The sequence below is a fragment of the Arctopsyche grandis genome, chromosome 6 (assembly GCF_051622035.1).
Source record: "Arctopsyche grandis isolate Sample6627 chromosome 6, ASM5162203v2, whole genome shotgun sequence".
NCBI lineage: Eukaryota > Metazoa > Arthropoda > Insecta > Trichoptera > Hydropsychidae > Arctopsyche > Arctopsyche grandis.
In genome coordinates, this window is record NC_135360.1 from 15,254,434 (window position 1) to 15,274,225 (window position 19,792).

Sequence of the window (19,792 nt, forward strand, 5' to 3'; positions counted from 1 at the left end):
AGGAAAACAAAAAGGTACATACATAGGTATATGTAGATATTACAAGAATGATAAAAGAGCTTTTACAAAGCTTATACAAATTATATTTAAGATCCTTCCTTTTATTATAACTAGTATTTTTATAACTAGTATTTCGTTTCTTTTTTCCCAGTTTATTTAGTTATTATTATTATTTTAATATCAGATGAAATTAATTATACATTATTTACCAAAGAAGATTGAGTAAAAACTTGATTTTATCAATCGCACAAATATTTAACCGTAGGTAGATGTGGATCCAAGGTGATATTGAGATTCATGCATTGTTTACAGTTTCGTAACTCCCGGGGCTCGGTATTTCTGAACAATAAGAGTTCAATAAGCAGTTATGTATCTAATACGGGACATTTGGCCGTCCCGAAAGGTCCTTTCGGGATGCCGAGATCAGAGGCGTGAAACCGGGACAATCGTGGAAAACCAGGACGTTTGGCAGGCCCAATATACAATGTATATACATATATTGTATGTATGTACATATGTATACATATACATATGCAACGCACGCCATTTCTAGTTTGCATTATCACATACATACATATATACATAGTTCACCAGTTGCCATATTTTAGATTCAGCTATTGTAACTTATCATCATAATGAAATTAGCTACTGATCTACATTTTTGCCTCAGTGTTAATACAATCAATTTCAGTTTTTTACTAACCTCATATTATTTTCATCGCGTATTACATACATATGTACATACATTGATAACCTGTGCAAATAAAAAGGTGTTTGGCCTTTTGCACTTTGTAGATACTTAAATATACATTTTTTTTATATATGTATGTACATATAAGTGATTTAAAAACTACATGGTATTGAAGGTTAGGTGACTATTCCGCAAAAAGCGATTAAATTGGGGATATTTGTGATAGGGCAACAAAAATCTGGGGCTCACTACCAGGGACGTCATTTGGGGGGAGCGGGTATGGGGGGCACTCACTTTTGGCTTTTTCCATAATAATTTTATATTTTTTTTTTGTTTCAAAAGTAAGCCAATATGTTTTTTCATATTTTATGATTCAATGAGGTGTTTGCAAAGTATATTTTGCATATTTATTCCGATATAAAATATTTTTTGAATAAAAATTCAATTTGGCAAATTTTTGCCTGCCCTCCCCCCATCTCCCCCAAGAAAAAGCTGAAATCACTGCCATTCGTCTCTTATATTGTTCATTAGTTTGCAGTTTGCTCGAGTCTGGCTCTATTATATGGTCTCCCTATCAAGTTCATTACTCTCTGATGTTGAAACGAGTCTAAAAGAAATTCCTTAGATTTTTATATCTGAAGAAATCTGGATTTTATCCATATCTGTTCCTAGTGCCTTTGTCTTGGAATCTTTGGGGTTCAACTCCTTGGAAAAGAGAAGAGATTTATTTCCTGGGAAACATTTCGTAAAATTATTAAGAGGAGAGATTCACAATCCCGCTATCCTGAAGAAGATTAAATTTTTGGCCCCGGAAAATCATAGGGTTTTGCGAAAGCATATCTTGTTGCCAATTAGGGCTAAAACAAACGTGCTCATGAACTCCCCCCTCTCGAGAACTGTTCGACTCCTCAACTTACTGGCACATTCCTTGGATGTCTTCAATGCCAGTTATGTTGAGTTGGTCGAACACATCCTACATAGTACGATATAATTATCTTTATTATTTATTTGTTTTTCAATATACCTGTTTTTACTTGCTTTTAATTTTTTTATTGTGTTTTTTATTCTTGTTTTATGTATACTTATATTTGTATTAAAACTACAGTGACGATTTGGGGCTACCTGTCAAGTCCCTGCTGCATTGATTTAAAAAAAAATAAAAAAAAAAAATATATATATATAAATAATATATCTACATATGTATGTATGTAAGTCCTACCTGTCAAGTCCCTGCTGTATTGATTAAAAAAAAAATATATATATATATTTTTTTTTTTTATTTATCCCATATTAATTGTATTGAGAAAGTTCAACTTAAATTTATTAAATCCTTACGCTACCTTTTTCCTACCTATACCCATTCTACTGTTTCCGACATTTTAAAAATCCTTTCTTTTAACAATCTTTCTGTCAGGCGACGACATACTGATGCTATATTCTTCTTTAAGCTCATAAATGGTTTCCTTGATTGTTCTGATTTACTGAATAAGGTTAATTTCAGAATCCCAGTTCGGTACTCTAGACGCGTTGCACTCTTTTCACTTGATCCTTTCAATACTAATTCCCAAAAATATTCTTATCTGCAGCGCGTTTATCGTATGTTTAACGGAGAGCTGAATGAAGTTGATCTATTTGGTATTTCCCTACATCAATTCAGGTCTAACATCAAGAGAATCTTGACCGATTGATTCATTTCTTCTCCTATTCTATTTTTCCAATATTTTATACTTTAGTTTAGTTATGTAATGTGCTATTTAATCATATTATAGCTTTCATTCTTTTCCTTTTCATTTGTTTATTTTGTATTTACCTTTTTCATTTGTTTTATATTTGTTAATTTCAATTTCTTCTTATATTCTATTTTATAACCTTTTCCAAATATTTTAATACTACAGTTTAATTATGCATTGTTCTACATATTTTGTCATGCCTTTATTATTTACTTTTTAATTTGTTTTCCTTATACTTATCTTTTTCATTTATGTAAAAATCTATTATTGGACTCGGATGTTACATATATTATTTATTTACTATTTGTTTTTTATACATATCTATGTACATCCTGTCTGTTGATTTTTCAATTAATAAAATAAAAAAAAATAAAAAAATAAAAATATATATATATATATATATATATATATAAATAATGGTAATTGGACTATTCGTCACATTGGGGTGGTCACAAAGACAATTTTTGCCACGAAAATCGCGAATACACAATATTTGGCACTCAAGTTCTCGTTACTATGATAGTTATCGTTAGTATGATGGACTTTTCGGCTGCCAGATGTTCCGTTATAGAGATTTTAGTGACTTTGTGACGAGTAATTTGTGACCAGTAATCACCGAGCCATAAATAATATATCTACATATGTATGTATCCTCGATAACAACTTTTATTTTTAAAATGTCATAATTTTAATATTTTTTTAATTTTAAATGAAATTCAAAATTTCATGATGCACGAATGAATTATTTAATTCTTAATTTAATTTCGAACTTCAAATGATCTCAAAATATAAAAATATGGATATGGTCGTGAATAGTACATTATTTGGTTTAACCGGCGAGTGTTTGACTTTTGGTTTGACAGTCGACGTTTAAGGGATCTTCGCCGACATGGTGGACGAAGAACCTGCTGGCTACCGTTGGGAGACAGGATATGAGAAGACCTGGTCTCTTGATTTATTATACATATATTAACTTCAAATACTCAACACAACCCTACTACTTTAGCAAATAACCCTACAACTTTCACACTTTGCTGTGTTTAGGGAGGCTCTTAAAGAAGACGACGATGGACTTCTCGAAGCTTCAGTGGCAGATATTGTTCAGCGCGAAAAGAGGAAAAGGTTAGCACAGCGAAAAGGTAGACCCCGGTTGGGGATGATGAGATATACATACGTTGTAATCGACACCTCTGAAGCCATGTCTCTACAAGATTTGAAACCTACGAGGTTTCTGTGCACACTAAAAGTACAGCGTTCGCAATTTAAGTTGTATATTGCCTGATTATTTGACATTTATTTATAAATATATTTTTTAGTTATTAGAAGAGTTTATTGAGGAATTTTTGGACCAAAATCCTCTAAGCCAAATGGGTGTTATTATTATGAGAAACAAGCGAGCTGAGCGAGTCAGCCCACTTGGTGGTAATTCTCGGCGACACGTGAAAACGTTACAGAGGTTTTTATTGCTATTTTAATTGGAACAATCTTATATAGTTTTTAGTGGTTCATATAATCATCAGATTTAATTTTACAGTTTGAGTGAATCACCTCTGGTAGGTGAACCGTCAATCCAAAATGCTTTAGAAATGTGTTTAAGACAGTTACGTAGTCTACCAATGCACGCTTGTAGAGAAATTATCATTTTAAGTGCCAGTCTCACAACCTGTGATCCTACTGATATACATCAAACAATACAAGTATGTAACTTTATATGATTGATTTTTTAACTTCTGGCTATTATGTTCCATTTAATGTATTAAAATATGATTATATAAATTTTAGACGTTAAAAACAGAAGGAGTTCGTTGTTCAGTTATAGGATTGGCAGCTGAAGTACGAGTTTGTAGACAATTGTGTCAAGAAACTGGTGGCACATATGGGGTAAATTTGAATACATATAATTCTCATCTTGTAAGTAACGTGGTTAGTTAGTTAAACAAATTTATTATATTTTAGGTTATATTAGATGATTGCCATTACCGGTCACAGCTTTTAGCTCATGTACCACCACCGGCAAATTCAAAATCAGCCCCCGCATGCTTGGTCAAAATGGGCTTTCCGCATAATGGTCCAATTCAACCTGGTGGTGAAGACGATGACTCAAAAGATCCCCTTTTAACAATTTGTATGTGGTAAGTATTTTTGTTGTGATGATACTTTTTGAGATTATACATATGTACATATATTATTTATAAACATACGCGTTATCTAGTCACTTGGAAGATACAGAAGACCCAAGCAAAGTTTCAGCCGGTGGTCACTTATGTCCGCAATGTCGTAGTCGATATTGTGAATTACCAGCTCAGTGTCGAACGTGCGATCTCACTTTAGCATCAGCTCCACATCTTGCCAGGTCACAATTTTTTTCTGAATTTATAAATGTGTGAAATCTAACTTGTGATATTTTGTTAACAGTTTCTACTTTTAATACAGATCATACCATCATCTCTTCCCGGTGGATCCATACAAAGAGATGCCTTATCAAAGACAGACGAATTATTGTTATTCTTGTGTTAAGGAATTTGAAGATTCTGAGAAATTTGTAAGTGAATAAAATTTCAATTTGTAAAACGTGAAGTATATAAAATAACATTTTTTTTTTTTTAATATTTCAGGTTTATCTATGTGGCTCATGCAATCGATTTTTTTGTATGGATTGTGATCTGTTTGTTCACGAAAGTTTACACGTTTGTCCGGGCTGTGCCTCTTTACCAGCACAAGCTGTATCTTCTTCAAGTTCTCATATTACAATATTGTAACTTTTATATATTTCCATTAAATAAATGATATGATATCGTATGATATTCTTTATAATTTTAACGGTTTAGCACCTTATTTCAATTATTGACTAAATAACATACATTTGTATTTGAATTTCAAATCTAAAACCAAAATTTGCTAATGTAATTTATTTTGTTTTATTTGACATACCAAAATTATTACTCATTTTAAATTAAAAATCCACTATATTAGCTTGAAAGTTTTTGCGTATGTACATATATTATAAGAATCTAATATATAATTTCGAAAGAGGCTTTGTAACTATGTATGTACATATGTAACTATTGTTGGTATGTAAATCCACCACGTCATCGGACAAATCTTCTAATATATAATTTCGAAAGAAACTTTGTATGTACATAACTATATATAAAAATTTAAATAAAATAAAACTATTGAAATAAATTTAATAAAATGTTTACTGTGAATCTCGGTGCTGAAACTAGTCTGAATACTGTTTCAATAATGAAATCAGATAAATTGGCAAACTATGATAGGAAACGATCAACCTGGAGTTACATATATCCAAAGTCTTATACACTAACTACTGAGCTATGTATGTACATATGTGTATCAAATGTATGGATATTCGACAAAAATTTCGCACGTGGCATATTTTTTGTTGATAAACGTATTAAATGAGTATCAGCATCATCATCTACACTCATCCACCATTCACTGCTGGCGAATGCTGGCCTCTCCAACACGCTTCTATCTATCTCACCCCACACATTTTTCTAATTTCATCTACCCATTTTTTACATTCTCTCGGGTACTATTATAGCACTTCTGTTGTCCACCTTTCATCGTGGCCTCCCGCATTGCCATTTCATAATCTTCACTCTATCCACTACGCTTGTCATACTTCTCGTTATGCCAAGGTTTTTCCTCGTTATGCCAAGCATGGTAAACGGATTATTGCGCAAATTGCGATTGCGCGCACGACAATCGTTGGCACAAAAATCGCGAATACGGAATATCTGGCACTCCAGTTCTCGTTAGTACATAATTTCGCGTGGATTACTTTCGATTGATGGAGTTTTTGGGTGTCAGATGTTCCGTGATCGAGATTTAATGACGTGCGCTAGATCACTTTGCGGAATAATCACCGAACCGCCAAGCATACAGCGTTTCGTTCTTCATTGAGTATATTGGACTTTGTGTAACAACTTGGCGTTCAATGGCGCCATCCACACACACGATATATACTAACAATATTTCCATATCCAGTTCCTAAATAGCAAACAACAGGTTGCAATATGGGAACTGGATATGGAAAATATTGCAAATATCGTTAGTAGATATCGTGTGTGTGGACGGCGCCATTGTCCAAGTTTCACATTCATACGTCATCACTGGTAAATCACGTTGATCGAAGATCGTTTTCTTCAGGCAAAATGGCATTTTTGATTTAAAATGAGGAGTATATTATGTTTTTAATAAGAAAAAAATACTGACCGTGTGGCTGGCCACGAGTATGCAATGGCTACGTCTACACTACCGATATTTACGAAATTTTCCATATCCAGTTCCTATATTGCAACCTGTGGTTGCTATTTAGGAACTGGTTATGGCAAATTTCGTAAATATCGGGTGTGGATATCGGTAGTGTGGACGGTAAACGGACTACTAGTCATATGTGAACCAGTCACAGGACAACCGGTCGCTCTAGATCGGTCACACGTGATCACCCGTCACACTAAAACTGGTCACACCCTAAAACTGGTCACGAGAAAACTCCCAAAAATTAAAAATTGGTCGAATTTTTGGGTGTGACCAATTTTCGGGTGTGACCAGTTTTAGGGTGCGACAAGTTTTAGTGTGACGGGTGATTACGTGTGACCGATCTAGAGCGACCGGTTGTCCTGTGACTGGTTCACATTTGACTAGTAATCTCCGAACCAGTGTGGACGTAGCCAATGTCAAGTGGTTTTTGAGTGGTGGATATTGTGACTATGCTTAAAATTTTTTCGAGCCACTAGTCCCGAAATCGTCTCAGAAATAGTTGACACCCTAATTGCATCGCTATTTTTTAAAACTACAAATAAATTCACATTAAGGGACATCTATGGAAATGCATCAGATTGTATGATATGATATTATGTTGTAAATTGAAAACATTCTGAAAATGACATTGACGCTCAATTGTGTCAGTATCGCTGTTATGTTTTAAATTGACGCACATGTGATTTTGTCGTTTTATCTTTACATCGACCGTTTTGTCCAACAGCGACGTCGGTAATCAGCAGCAAAAACTATCGTTAAAATATCAGTCGTAGCGCAACATGTCGCAAGTTCGCACATACTACATAGATTAAAAGTTACGAGAAAACTGGTTTCGCCACCATTTTCTTGCTTCAATTATGATCTTGCAAAATATGTTATCTATATTGCATGTAAATTCTCTCTATTTACTGTGATATTATAAGATAAAACAAATCGATCGTCTGATATAATTTTTGTGTGGTCATTGGGACATTGACTAAAAAGTGCGGCAAAATGACTGATGTCGAGGAATCTGTGTAAGTTAAATGAAAATTGATGTAATACTAGGTTAACGGTGATTAATTGATTTGTGTTTTTAGAAAAAATCTCTTCAAAGTTTTTCTTTTATGATTTTTTTTAATTATTTCACAGATATTATATACATAGTACTTTCGTCGCATAATAATCATTATAAATGTATAATATATATGGGTCACTGTACGCTATTAGGATTGGCTCTATACGTTTTTTTTCCCATAAAAAACTAAAACATTTATTCATATTGAATATATGTACGGATATCTAACACTATAGTAGTGCCAAGTTTGTACTGCGAGTTTTTCGTGATTTGAATTATTTTGAATTGCTTATTTTTATTGATTTCATTACCATAATAATCTACATACATATATAAAAATTAATGTCTGTTTGTCAGTGTGTCTCGAATTCGCTCCTAAACCACTGAACCGATTACGACGGAACTTTCAGGATTTGTTGTATGCATTTCCGGGAAGACTACTGTGAAAAAAAAATCACCCAAAAACGGGAATGGAAACGGGAAAAACGGGAATTAGTGTCATTGCAACGCAATAATTTCAAATGGGTTCCCTGTCTGCGTTTATCCGACAAATGGGAATGGGAACGAGAACGGAAACAGGGAACGAGAACGGGAACGGGAATTGCATGCGTTGTTGTGGCATTGCAAGGCGTGCTGGGTTCAGCTAGTAAAATAAAATAAAAAATATTCAAACTTAAATAGGAATTAAGTATGCAACATAATGTTCAAAAACATCGAATCATTATATGTTACCGTCTTTATCTCTAAGAATACAGTAAATAAAACACAAATAATTACAGATACTGGGGGCATGGCACCTGACCGTACAAGCGATCAAAAATTTATTTATTTAACCGACAAGTGACCAATTTAACGCGTCGGCCGTGCAAAACTGGCCAGTCGTCCGGTATGTTTCTGGATTTCTAGATAGTGTTTCTAGATGACGGTTATGTTATTGGTTATTTTGATAGCAATTTTATTTTTCAATATTTTCATCGAGCATTTGCTTTTAATAGTAAAGCAGAAATGATTATAGATTATTAACAGTTTAAAAGATAATTTGTAGATTTTGCTAAAAAATGATAAAAGGGCAAGTTAATGAGAGCACATTTGTGGCACGTGTGTAGGATATTTTGAAAATAAAATAAATTCATTTCGTACTGTCTTTTGAGAATCATAGAATCATTTTTCTTTGGGCTGCATAAAATCCTTATACCATATATATAGGCCCATGTTAAAGAGTTTCACAAATACATATTTTAATAATTGTAATTATTACCATTCATACTGAAAAATACATTTACTCAGTTTTCCAATAGGAGCTTTAGGATGCTGTTTTTCAATAAAAACATAAATAAGTACATTTTATTTTCCGGGACTCGAGACACAAATTTTCAAAGTTCCGGGAATTCCCGGGATTCGAGACTTAATTTTCGTTTTAATCATCAAAAACACTCATCACTTGTGGAAAAATAAAGTTATATACATATTTATTATTTATAAAATAAAAATAAAGTTATATACATATATTATTATTTATTATATATACATATGTACATATGTACATATATATAATAAATAAATTTATTGAAAAAAAAAAAGAAATATTCTTACAATATGTAGAAACATATATGTAACACTTACAAAAAACATTTTTATTCGATCTCAACTAGGCAAGTATAATTTTATAATATAAACATCAATTGTAAATTTATGATATGAAAGTAAGAATAATTTACTTTTGCAGAGGAAAATATTTTTATAAAAATACCAAAGCATTTAAAGACGAATCAGAAATAATATTTCTTATTTTTGTGACAAATATGCCTGTCGTTAAAATCACTCGTTCTTATTATATTCGGTTATTTCGGCTATCCAAATTTTATTAAAAATAGATAAGATGTACGATATATTTTATAACTTTTTTATTCGGAAAGTCTCGAATCTCGGGTAAATTTTTTAGAAATTCCCGGAACACGAGACAGCGAAAAATCGTGAAATTCCCGGATCGTCTCGATACAGAATGCCTAAAGTCGTTCTTTTTATGAAAGCGATACCATATTTGGGATTGTGTATTACTTTAATTAGGGTAAATAAAATTCCACCTGTAAAACAAATGTTATCAGTATTCCAAATCACAAAGCCCCTTTTATATACATTAACACAATCTGGTATTGGGCTATAAAGATAATATTTAGGAACAGTTTAAGCGTTTAACATTTACATATGTACTACATTATATGACGCTCATATTTGTTTGATTCTCATATAAAGTAGGCTTTATTAATACTATTTTTGATAAGATGTGCAAAATGACAATAAAACGACAGTAAATATTTTATGAATTTCTTTTAATAATTGTACTAGTATTAATTTCATTAACATCACAAATAAATTCTTGGAATCATATTTTTATATATAAAAATTATAATACACATGTTTATTAAATAATGCCACACCTATATTGTATATATGTACATATATATATATATATATATATATATATACATATATATATATATATATATATATATATATATATATATATATTTTTTTTTTTTTGTTAACTTATTTAATTTCATCAATCTATAAGCAATTCTATATTATCCTTTAATATAGTTCTATAATACCAAATGAAAAGAAAAAGTTAGAAACCTATTGCAAGCACTCGAGCAAACTCAATTAGAAAGTTGTTTAGCCCGAAAATTTCATATTGTTCAATTTTATATAATACAAATGTACATACATACATACATACATATAATACAATTATACATACATCAAAATATCTGCTATTCAATGACAATCATGCAAATAACCAGCATTCCAATTCAATGCATTATTATTCAGTTAAGTCAGAGAGAATCCAATTATTCTCTCCGTAACTACATTTTTTATACAATAATGGTTAAAATCCACTGAATATGTAAGTCGAATCATTTTTATTACAGAACGAGTGTTGTATTAATTAAATAACGCAAGTCACTCGATTGTTGGAAATACATATAATTGAGATTGATGGCAATTTATTATTGATTTAACTTCAAGTACTTACATATATGTTTTAATTTATGTTTTCATTTTGAAAGTTTTCCATCGCATCAATTGAAGTGCGCATCAATTTATCCACGAAACGCATCAGCATGTCTTACAATCATTGTCTTTCATTGGAAACAATTGACTCGTTGGCAACCATTAGATCAATCATTTTTTAACATCATAAACGACCAAACCTTTATGTCGAGATGTATATTTAGTAAAATAAATGGTATTAACCATTATGTGTATTTTTATTATTATTATCAATGTGGTCTTTTCTAAAGCGACATTTTACATCTTATTATTTTCTTTTCTTTTTTTGCTTAAATGTAGAATCATCTAAAAGTCTATTTTAAGCATATAACATTGCATAATATAATATAATGGAAGTAATGTTATATTTATTTGTTGTTGTTTTCAAGGTTTTGTCAGTTACATGATTATACCTTTAGCGATGATGATCGGTCACAAAGTGTATAGATGGGAATTTAAACAATATTCTTGTCATTGTATGTACATATATGTTTGCTATGCGCTATTACATTATGTCATTATATTTTTCCAAGGTTTTTATTTATTTTTTTTACTTTATTTATGTACGTAGTAAATAGATGAAGTTTTGTGATCATGCGAAAATTTGAATTCGAGATTTGCACTGATTCAAACTCGGAAACGATCACTGATCACGTTTTATGTCTAGAGAAAATGTATGTGTTAGTATGTGTGTCTGTGTATTTTGGATATTTTTTCAACGGCGTTAGTCCAATTAAACTGAAACTTTGTGTCGGTTACTGAAATGCTTACCGATACCTCTTATAGGTGTCCTCTTTTTAAGTTTTTGGATTCAATTATCTCCTTACATACTCAACAGATCAGACTGAAACTTTTATACATATAATAAGTATGATAAATTACATAATTTAATTTTTTAAAATATTTTTACCTCAGCCAGAACTAGTACTTTTACTCTAGAAAATCGAGGCTTTTTAAGTTTTACTCCGAAACCTTTCAACATATTGAACTGAAATTTCATATCAAGAAGTTTTAGCTTAATACCAAGTAATATATAATTTTTTTTAATGATCCGTCAACCGGTAGTAGCAGTTAAGGGCGAAATCACACAGCGGTGAATGTGGCACGTGGTCTTTTTTAGTTACTTTCAAACATGCGAAAAAAATGATGCGTGCCATTCAGTGCCGTGCCGAGCGTTCGGTCAAATTATATGCTTGTATTTATCCTTGCTTGACAGTAATCGATAACGATGTATCCCATATTTGAAGAAATGAAGGAGACCACCCACGGCGAAGAACCATGCACACGGTGTGCCGTTCTTCGCTGTGGGTTTTCGCTCTAATCCTTGCATTAATGTCGTATAATTAATAAAAAACAAGTTTGATAAACCAGAAGTGGGATTTTTTTCTCTTAGAAAAGTCAAAAGTGTTGTGATCACACGAACACTAAACGGGTCTACGTGACGAGCCAGAATGTTAAATTACAGAAAACACAAATATCTGAAGGCAAAGATCGAAAATCGAAAGATCTTACGTCGAAAGATCAAAAAAAGGGTGCATTGGTAAACGGTACATACTCACTTAATTTGCGCGAGCAGGGTACAACAGGAACAAGAGGAACAAGCTTTTCCTCCCGTATTCTGCGCGCGCACATTAATACGGGAGGAAAAGCCTGTTCTTCGTGTTCCTGTTGTATCCTGCTCGCGCAAATTAAGTAAGTATGTACCGTTTACCATGCACCCTTTTTTTTAATCTTTCGATTTTCGATCTTTGCGTTTTCTGTAATTTAACATTCTGGCTCGTCACGGAGACCGACACTAAACATATCAAGCTGAAAATATATATTTGAATTCTTTATGTACTAACTTATGTACAGTTGATAAGGTTTTGGTTAGAATTCATAAACCGAAAGTTTAAAACATATTTCATTATTTTATTTTGACATTTTAAATTATTTTTATCTTCTTGATATTTTATGTTTATAATATTTATGGTAATATTAAGTAATAAAATTATTTTGAACAAAATCCGAAAACTGGAAGCAGAACTTTTGTCATGTGAGTTTCTTTTCATTAGCGATCAAATTTGTATCGAAAATATTTTCATAACCGGTATGTGTGAATGGGTATATGAATATCATTGTCGAATTTTGGTTTTTTACTTCAAATACATAGATAAAATCATGAGTTAGTCACATCCGATGTGTTTTATATTACTATTTTTTATATAAACAAGCCAGACTTTTTATTTAAATGTTTGTATACGGAGGACTGAAAAAAAATTTAAAATTCAAATATATGTATCATTATTATACAAACTGAGTCAATGTCAAAACCAAGTAATTCTATTTCTATGTTAGTAAGCAAAATCATCTATATATTATGTATGTAGAAAGTTCAGAATATTTCACCTTCAAATTGCATATATACATCTATTTTTTGTGTTGCTGCTCTTTTGGTGTATAATTTTGATTGTCATAAATTCAATACGGTCATCTTTTAAATAAAATCATCAATCAAAAAAATAGCTGAATGAAAACAATAGCATATAAATGCAATACTTAGATGTGTTTACGTTTAAGTATAGAGAATAAATTATTTTTAGAACACAAGTTAAGAATAACCACATCATGTTTGCCAACTATCACATTTGCCATTTTCATTATTGTACTTCATATCATATTATTTTTCCAGAGAGGAAAGAATGCTTTCTGCCGCAGATAAAAGTATAAGATTAGTGAAAGAGTATTCTCATCAAGAGAAAAATCGCAAAGAATCTTTACGAGATTTTTTGAGCGCTCTCGGGTCTATGTCATCATTGCCTCCACAAACGGGTAATTTTCAATCGTCATCTACGGGTATTGTCCACCAGGTATACATATATCATATTCAATTTGATTTTTAATTGTGAAAATAGTTTGAAATGTTAATAATTAATAATAATTTTAGTGTGTCGCAGCATTTGCAGTATTAATTCTATCAGCGGCAGCCGGGCAACCTATAGGCTTTTCTGCCGTATTATTACCTCAGCTTTATGCAGAAAATTCTACAATGAATGTTGACATTGAATTAGGATCGTGGATTGGTACTGTTTTAAAATCTAATAACAACTTACATTTCTTATGTTTCCCTATTTAATTTCTCATGTGCTTCTTTAGCTAGCGTACACTCTGCAGCATCTCCAGTAGGGTCACTTGTGGCAGGACCATTGATGGAATGTTGGGGACGAAAACGAACATTGCAAACCTGCTTACCATTCTTATTACTTGGCTGGATAATGCTTGCATCAGCACCTCATTTGGCTCTTGTTCTAATCGGTCGTATAGTCTGTGGATTTGGCGTTGGTATATTAGCAGCCACTAGCCAGGTATATTATATTTACATATATGTGTATACGTTTCACTTTTTTTAAAAACAAATTAAATGAATACAATACAAGGCTAAACATATTTCAGGTTTATCTTGGAGAAATATCAGATCCGAAATTAAGGGGAATGCTTATTGGAGCTCCGTTTATAAGTTATTCTATAGGTATTTTAATAGTGTATTTGTTAGGCAATATTCAATGGCGCTGGGTAGCAGCATCAGGTGTTATTTTACCGTTGATATCCATGATATTATTTCTGCGAACACCCGAATCCCCAGACTGGCTTGTAAGACATTCCAAGCTGTCACAAGCGGATACAGCCGTAAAGTGGCTACGGGGTGATGATACATATGTAAGTGAAACTTATAATATTAAAATTTGGCAAATTAATTAACATTTAAATAATATTAATTTGTTTTTATAGGCCAAAAAAGAATTCCATCATATATTGATGGCAAACAACATAGAAAGAAACAGTGATTCGAGTAAAGACTCATTTTTTACTACAATAAAACAAAAACACAATCTTAAGCCGATAATAATAATAAATATTTTCAATTTGTGTCAGATATTATCCGGGACGTATTTTGTGATATTTTATGCTGTAGATATAATAAAAGAAGTAATAGGACAAAGTTTAGATAGTTTATTAGCAGCTATTTACACTGCTGTAATCAGACTTGTATTTACAATTGTTGGTTGTTTCCTTTTGTTCTACATGAACAGAAGAAGTTTGTGTATTTTATCTGGAATTGGTTCTACGGCAGCAGCCATCACGCTCAGTATTTATTTATATGTAAAAATGGGAACGGAAACATCAACTTTTGACTTTTGGATTAAAGGAGTTTGTCTCTTGGTCTACATAGCGTTTAACACATTGGGTTTTTTGATGTTGCCAAGTTTAATGGTTGGAGAATTACTCCCAGCTAAGGTGAGAGGAATGTGCGGTGGTTATATTTTTATGATTTTCAATATATTACTGTTTGCATTCACAAAGGCATATCCAGTTATGAGAAAATATGCGCAAATTCATGGTATATTTTTTATATTTGGTATATCATCGTTTCTCGGCACAGTATTTGTATATTTGTTCTTACCGGAGACAAGAAATAAGAGCTTACGTCAAATTGAAAGGTACTTTTTAAATAAAAACATTCTCTGGATAACGAGGAAAAAGTATGAAGTAAATCTAACTAATTTGTAAATAGCGATTCATATTTAATTAAAAATATTCTTTATTAATGACTGGCCAATGTGGTGAAAAACTGAGTTTTGTGGTGACTGTAATATAACATAAGAAAACAGTTTCTGTGATGAATCATGAGCACTTATAACTAATGATGCTAAATTTTAAATATGCATATGTAGATACATATTTATTATTAACCTATTTATGTAAAGAACAAATTCTTGTATGCAATATATTTAATAATATTATATTGCATACGATTTGAAGTATGACGCTCATATGTAGATGTACATATATAATTATTTCTTTGGAATGTTAGAAAACCATGTATTATATAACATTTAGAAAGAATAATTACTTTCATAAGACTTTAATTAATGTAATAATTAATATATATCACGAAAAAATAGATAAATAAAACCAAAATCTTTCAAACAATACGAGTGTTATTTATTTACTTTATACATTTGAATTCTATCAAAATTATTATCACATTTTATTTTTCGGCTTATTGTAAATTTGTTTATAATTAGATTATGAATGAATCACACATTATTCTATACTTAAAATATTATAATATTTATGGATTGGAAATTTCCATTGTAACCTGTTCTTCAACGGAATCCATTTGATTTTCATCCTTCTCAGAAGCTGAACCGTTCAATTGAATTTCATCCTGTACTACATTTGGAACGATATTTTCTTCATTTAACGTATTCGATATATTATCACTTTGTATAGGAGATGCAGGTAGAGTTTCTTCTATAGCTGTTTCGTTTTCTGCGGAAGTTGTTTGCAAAGCTACACCACTTTTTTTCAATTGTATATTTTTTGTCAACTTTATAACTTCTTCATATGGTGGAGATATAGGAGTTTGAATAGGCTCTCGATGAAAATATTTTCCTAATTCAGGGATATCTAAGGAAAATGTGGTATCTGAATCGTAAGCGCTCAAGTCACCGCATGCGTTGAATGGAACAATATATCTATTGGGACCGACTAGTTGATTAAAGTCACAATATTTATGATCTAATAGTGGATTTATCATATTGGGAATGTAGTCTTCAGGCGGATTGTAATTTTTACAAACTACAAAAGCTTCAATGCTAGAATTCCGCGAACTCAGCGGTTTTGTTACACATACAAGATCAAAGAAGGTCTTTAATTGTGAGTATAATAGTGTTATATCTTTACCGCGGAATATTTTAGCCACGAACAATCCGCCATGTTTTAAAAGGTGAGTAGTTATGTTGAGCGCGGCCAGTAGTAGTTGAGATTGAATATATTCATCGATGTCGTGAAGCCCAGTCACGTCCGGAGCCCCGTCGCATACTACCAAGTCAGCTTTGTTTCCATGAAATAAATCTACAATCTCTTGGGCAACGCTCACCTTAGTAATATCTCCCTGAACTTGCTTAACTCCAGGGAGTGGAGCCATGGCTTGTAAATCGACAGCGACAATCTTGTAGTCTGGTCTATCGCGGAGATTCTTGACGAGGACCTGACTCCAACTGCCGGGTGCGGCACACAGGTCGACGGCCCTTGTCACACCTTCAAATATGTTGAACTCTTCGTTGATCTGCATCAACTTGAAAGCACTCCTGGCCCGCCATCCTTCTTCTTTGGCCAGACGATAATAAATGTCCCTTTTGTCTTTAGAAGTCTTGCCCATTTTTCAAAAATTATTTTCTTAGCAATTCGCGGGTAAAATTTCCCGGATTGTGAACGACCCGCATGTATTTGACACTTCCAATGAAGGCGATCGTAAATCAAAAATCTATCGTCCATGTCTAAAAGTAAAAAAACAAAGCGAATGAAATGTTTTGTTGAAACAGTCTCGATGAAAATCACAGTAAAGTGGTCCAAATTATTTATTTATTTTATTTGCTTATTTATTTTAATAGTTTTGGACCATTGTGGCATTACAGGAAGAACCTAATGCACCACAATGACCTACATAAGAAAACAAGAGAGGAAAAAAAATCGATACTATAAAAATTAATACTAATATATTATAATAATATTGTGGCAGCTCGCTATACGACATGGTCGAGTTTGGTCACCTTCCTGCGAGTGGGGACCAACTCGACTGTGTTTCAGAGGTTCGGTGATTACTGGTCACAAATTACTCGTCACAAAGTCACTAAAATCTCTAGAACGGAACATCTGGCAGCCGAAAAGTCCATCATACTAACGATAACTATCATAGTAACGAGAACTTGAGTGCCAAATATTGTGTATTTGCGATTTTCATGGCAAAAATTGTCTTTGTGACCACCCCAATGTGACGAATAGTCCAATTACCGTTTCAGAGTAGCTACCTTACTCTGCCTTCAGCTGTCATAAATAAAGCACATGCATCAACATGTCAGTAATCTCATTCGTTCATCCCCCATAATATATAAAATTAATATTAAAAAAAATGAAAATGAAAATTCTATAACACTCAATTCTAAGATTCTGATCCCTCTTTTGTAGTGAAAAAAAACCTTTAAAACTTAATTCCTGTATTAAAATATTGGGGTCTAAAATTTATCATTTCTATTATATGTAAAAAAATTTCAATCCGATTCAATTAGCCGTTTGGGAGATAATTGAATTAAAAAACTGAATACAAAAAAAATAACTACAAAGGGGGGTACCATTAAAGGGAGGTACCATTTCTGGCCAACTTAAAAATTTGAAAAAAATTAACGTCGTATCGATAAGAATTTCAGTAATCGATACCAAGTTTCAGTTCGATAGGACTAACGGTGTTCAAAAAATCCCCAAAATACACAGACACACATTTTTTCGCATGATCTCAAAACTTCATCTATTGTTACTACTTACATAGATAAAGTAAAAATCAAAAGTACGTATCACTTACAAAGGACCATCAGAAGCCACAAAGAACATAAGAACATAATCCTATATGGCTAATTTAATGATTTTTTTTAAATTTTACATACATATATGTACCAGGAAGGCCTAACGGGTAAACCCCAATGCGCTTTCCTGGCCAATTACAAACATCGATATACAATTTTTAGAATAATTTTAACTAAGCATCATAGAGATATCTATGGATACATTTTTGATAAATTTACTTTTTCGGAGCATTTTTATATAAATCGTCAAATTTTGAGATGCTGATAAATTCGAAATTTTCAAGATATCAATGGACAAATTTGCAGCATTTTTATACGGATCAGCGAAATTCGAGATTCTGAAAACTCGAAAATTGCGAGAAATGGGTAAAGGTTGCCAATTTGTTGGAACCGTTTCAATAAAAATCGGATAATTTGGCAAACTTTGATAGGAAACGATTGACTTGGAGTCACTAACCAAGGTCTAGCCAACAGCAACCAACGGGACTTGAACCCGTAACCACTATGTTCGAAAGCATATATGCTAACCGGGTGACCGTGAAAAAGTCGAAAATATTCGTTTATCATGCATATGTACATATGAAAAACGGTTAGTATACATATATATATATATCAGTGGCGTGCGGTAAAACTCTCTCTCCCCCCGTCGTACATCCTCACATAATTTGCGTGAGCAGGATACAACAGGAACAAGAGGAACAGGCTTTTCCTCCCGTATCCTGCGCGTGCACATTAAACAAGGCTGTATGACGAAAAGAGAGATAATTTCTAAAAGAGATAACTTTCGATTTTCGATCTTCGCCTTCCGATATTTGCTTTTTCGACCTTTTCACTTTCGGTCCCGTGAGGAAGACCCATTATAAAAAAACAATTTGTTTATTAAATAACATAAATCTATTTACAAACTTATACAATCAAAAAATTATATACTATACAATTATATAAACAAACATCTATTTACAAATTTATACAAACAATCAAGAAAAAAAGGAAAAAAAAAACATTTTAAATTGGTACTTTTCGAGCTTTTGATGCCGCAAATTTTTCTGTTATGTTATCACAATCTAATAAATGCACCACATCACTTTCAATAAACATCATCGATAAATTATTTAAATTTGTTTGATTTAACAAATTCCTTAAACTATTTTTAACTTGTTTTAAAACTGAATACGAACGTTCACCACTTGAATGGCTTATAGGAAGCGTTAGAAATATTCTTAAAGTTGTTTCAACATTTGGAAACGTTGAAACAATTAATAATTTATAATTATCGACACTTACTATTGCGTTAAACAGGCCTGTACTGGAAGTGCTTGCTGACAGAAACGCTGGCTTCAATGATAGAAAAGTCCGTTCCTGGACATAAATCGTTCAAAGAAAGTATAACTGTCATGTGTTGCGGAAACGCATGAGGAACTCATGAAATGAAACTTTTGATGATTGGGAAAGCAAAGAAACCTCGATCTTTTAAGGACGTTGAAATGAAAAATCTTCCGATAGTCAGAAAGGGGTATAAATGGACAGGGAAATTTTTGAAGATTGGTTCAAAGAGAAATGGGTTTCAGAGGTG

The 19,792-nt window shown here is 32.1% G+C and overlaps 3 protein-coding genes across 3 annotated transcripts; 2 read left to right on the forward strand and 1 right to left on the reverse strand.

The window, feature by feature from the left end:
* The first annotated feature begins 3,231 nt into the window (after positions 1-3,231).
* On the forward strand, positions 3,232-5,573 carry Ssl1 (general transcription factor IIH subunit 2 Ssl1). The gene is made up of 9 exons (XM_077432343.1): positions 3,232-3,366; positions 3,466-3,667; positions 3,738-3,877; positions 3,956-4,118; positions 4,204-4,302; positions 4,378-4,553; positions 4,634-4,774; positions 4,855-4,963; positions 5,037-5,573. Exons 1-9 carry the CDS (start codon positions 3,311-3,313, stop codon positions 5,178-5,180), a joined length of 1,230 nt encoding a protein of 409 aa, XP_077288469.1. The 5' UTR covers positions 3,232-3,310; the 3' UTR covers positions 5,181-5,573.
* Positions 5,574-7,013: 1,440 nt separating this feature from the next.
* Positions 7,014-15,781, forward strand: LOC143912896 (facilitated trehalose transporter Tret1-like). Its single transcript, XM_077432344.1, has 6 exons — positions 7,014-7,724; positions 13,488-13,665; positions 13,743-13,878; positions 13,952-14,160; positions 14,249-14,512; positions 14,585-15,781. Exons 1-6 carry the CDS (start codon positions 7,702-7,704, stop codon positions 15,362-15,364), a joined length of 1,590 nt encoding a protein of 529 aa, XP_077288470.1. The 5' UTR covers positions 7,014-7,701; the 3' UTR covers positions 15,365-15,781.
* Positions 14,794-17,122, reverse strand: LOC143912897 (tRNA (cytidine(32)/guanosine(34)-2'-O)-methyltransferase-like). Its single transcript, XM_077432345.1, has one exon. The coding sequence runs from the start codon at positions 17,019-17,021 to the stop codon at positions 15,930-15,932; it is 1,092 nt and encodes a 363-aa protein (XP_077288471.1). The 5' UTR covers positions 17,022-17,122; the 3' UTR covers positions 14,794-15,929.
* Positions 17,123-19,792: the final 2,670 nt, after the last annotated feature.

Bases quoted from the DNA above. Each gene is read 5' to 3' on its own strand.
- Ssl1 (XM_077432343.1), top strand. From the start codon at position 3,311: ATGGTGGACGAAGAACCTGCTGGCTACCGTTGGGAGACAGGATATGAG. The intron at 3,668-3,737 runs GTACAGCGTTCG...TATATTTTTTAG, and splicing joins GGTTTCTGTGCACACTAAAA to TTATTAGAAGAGTTTATTGA. The intron at 3,878-3,955 runs GTTTTTATTGCT...TTAATTTTACAG, and splicing joins CACGTGAAAACGTTACAGAG to TTTGAGTGAATCACCTCTGG.
- LOC143912897 (XM_077432345.1), bottom strand. From the start codon at position 17,021: ATGGGCAAGACTTCTAAAGACAAAAGGGACATTTATTATCGTCTGGCC.
- LOC143912896 (XM_077432344.1), top strand. From the start codon at position 7,702: ATGACTGATGTCGAGGAATCTGT. The intron at 7,725-13,487 runs GTAAGTTAAATG...TTATTTTTCCAG, and splicing joins ACTGATGTCGAGGAATCTGT to AGAGGAAAGAATGCTTTCTG. The intron at 13,666-13,742 runs GTATACATATAT...TAATAATTTTAG, and splicing joins CTACGGGTATTGTCCACCAG to TGTGTCGCAGCATTTGCAGT.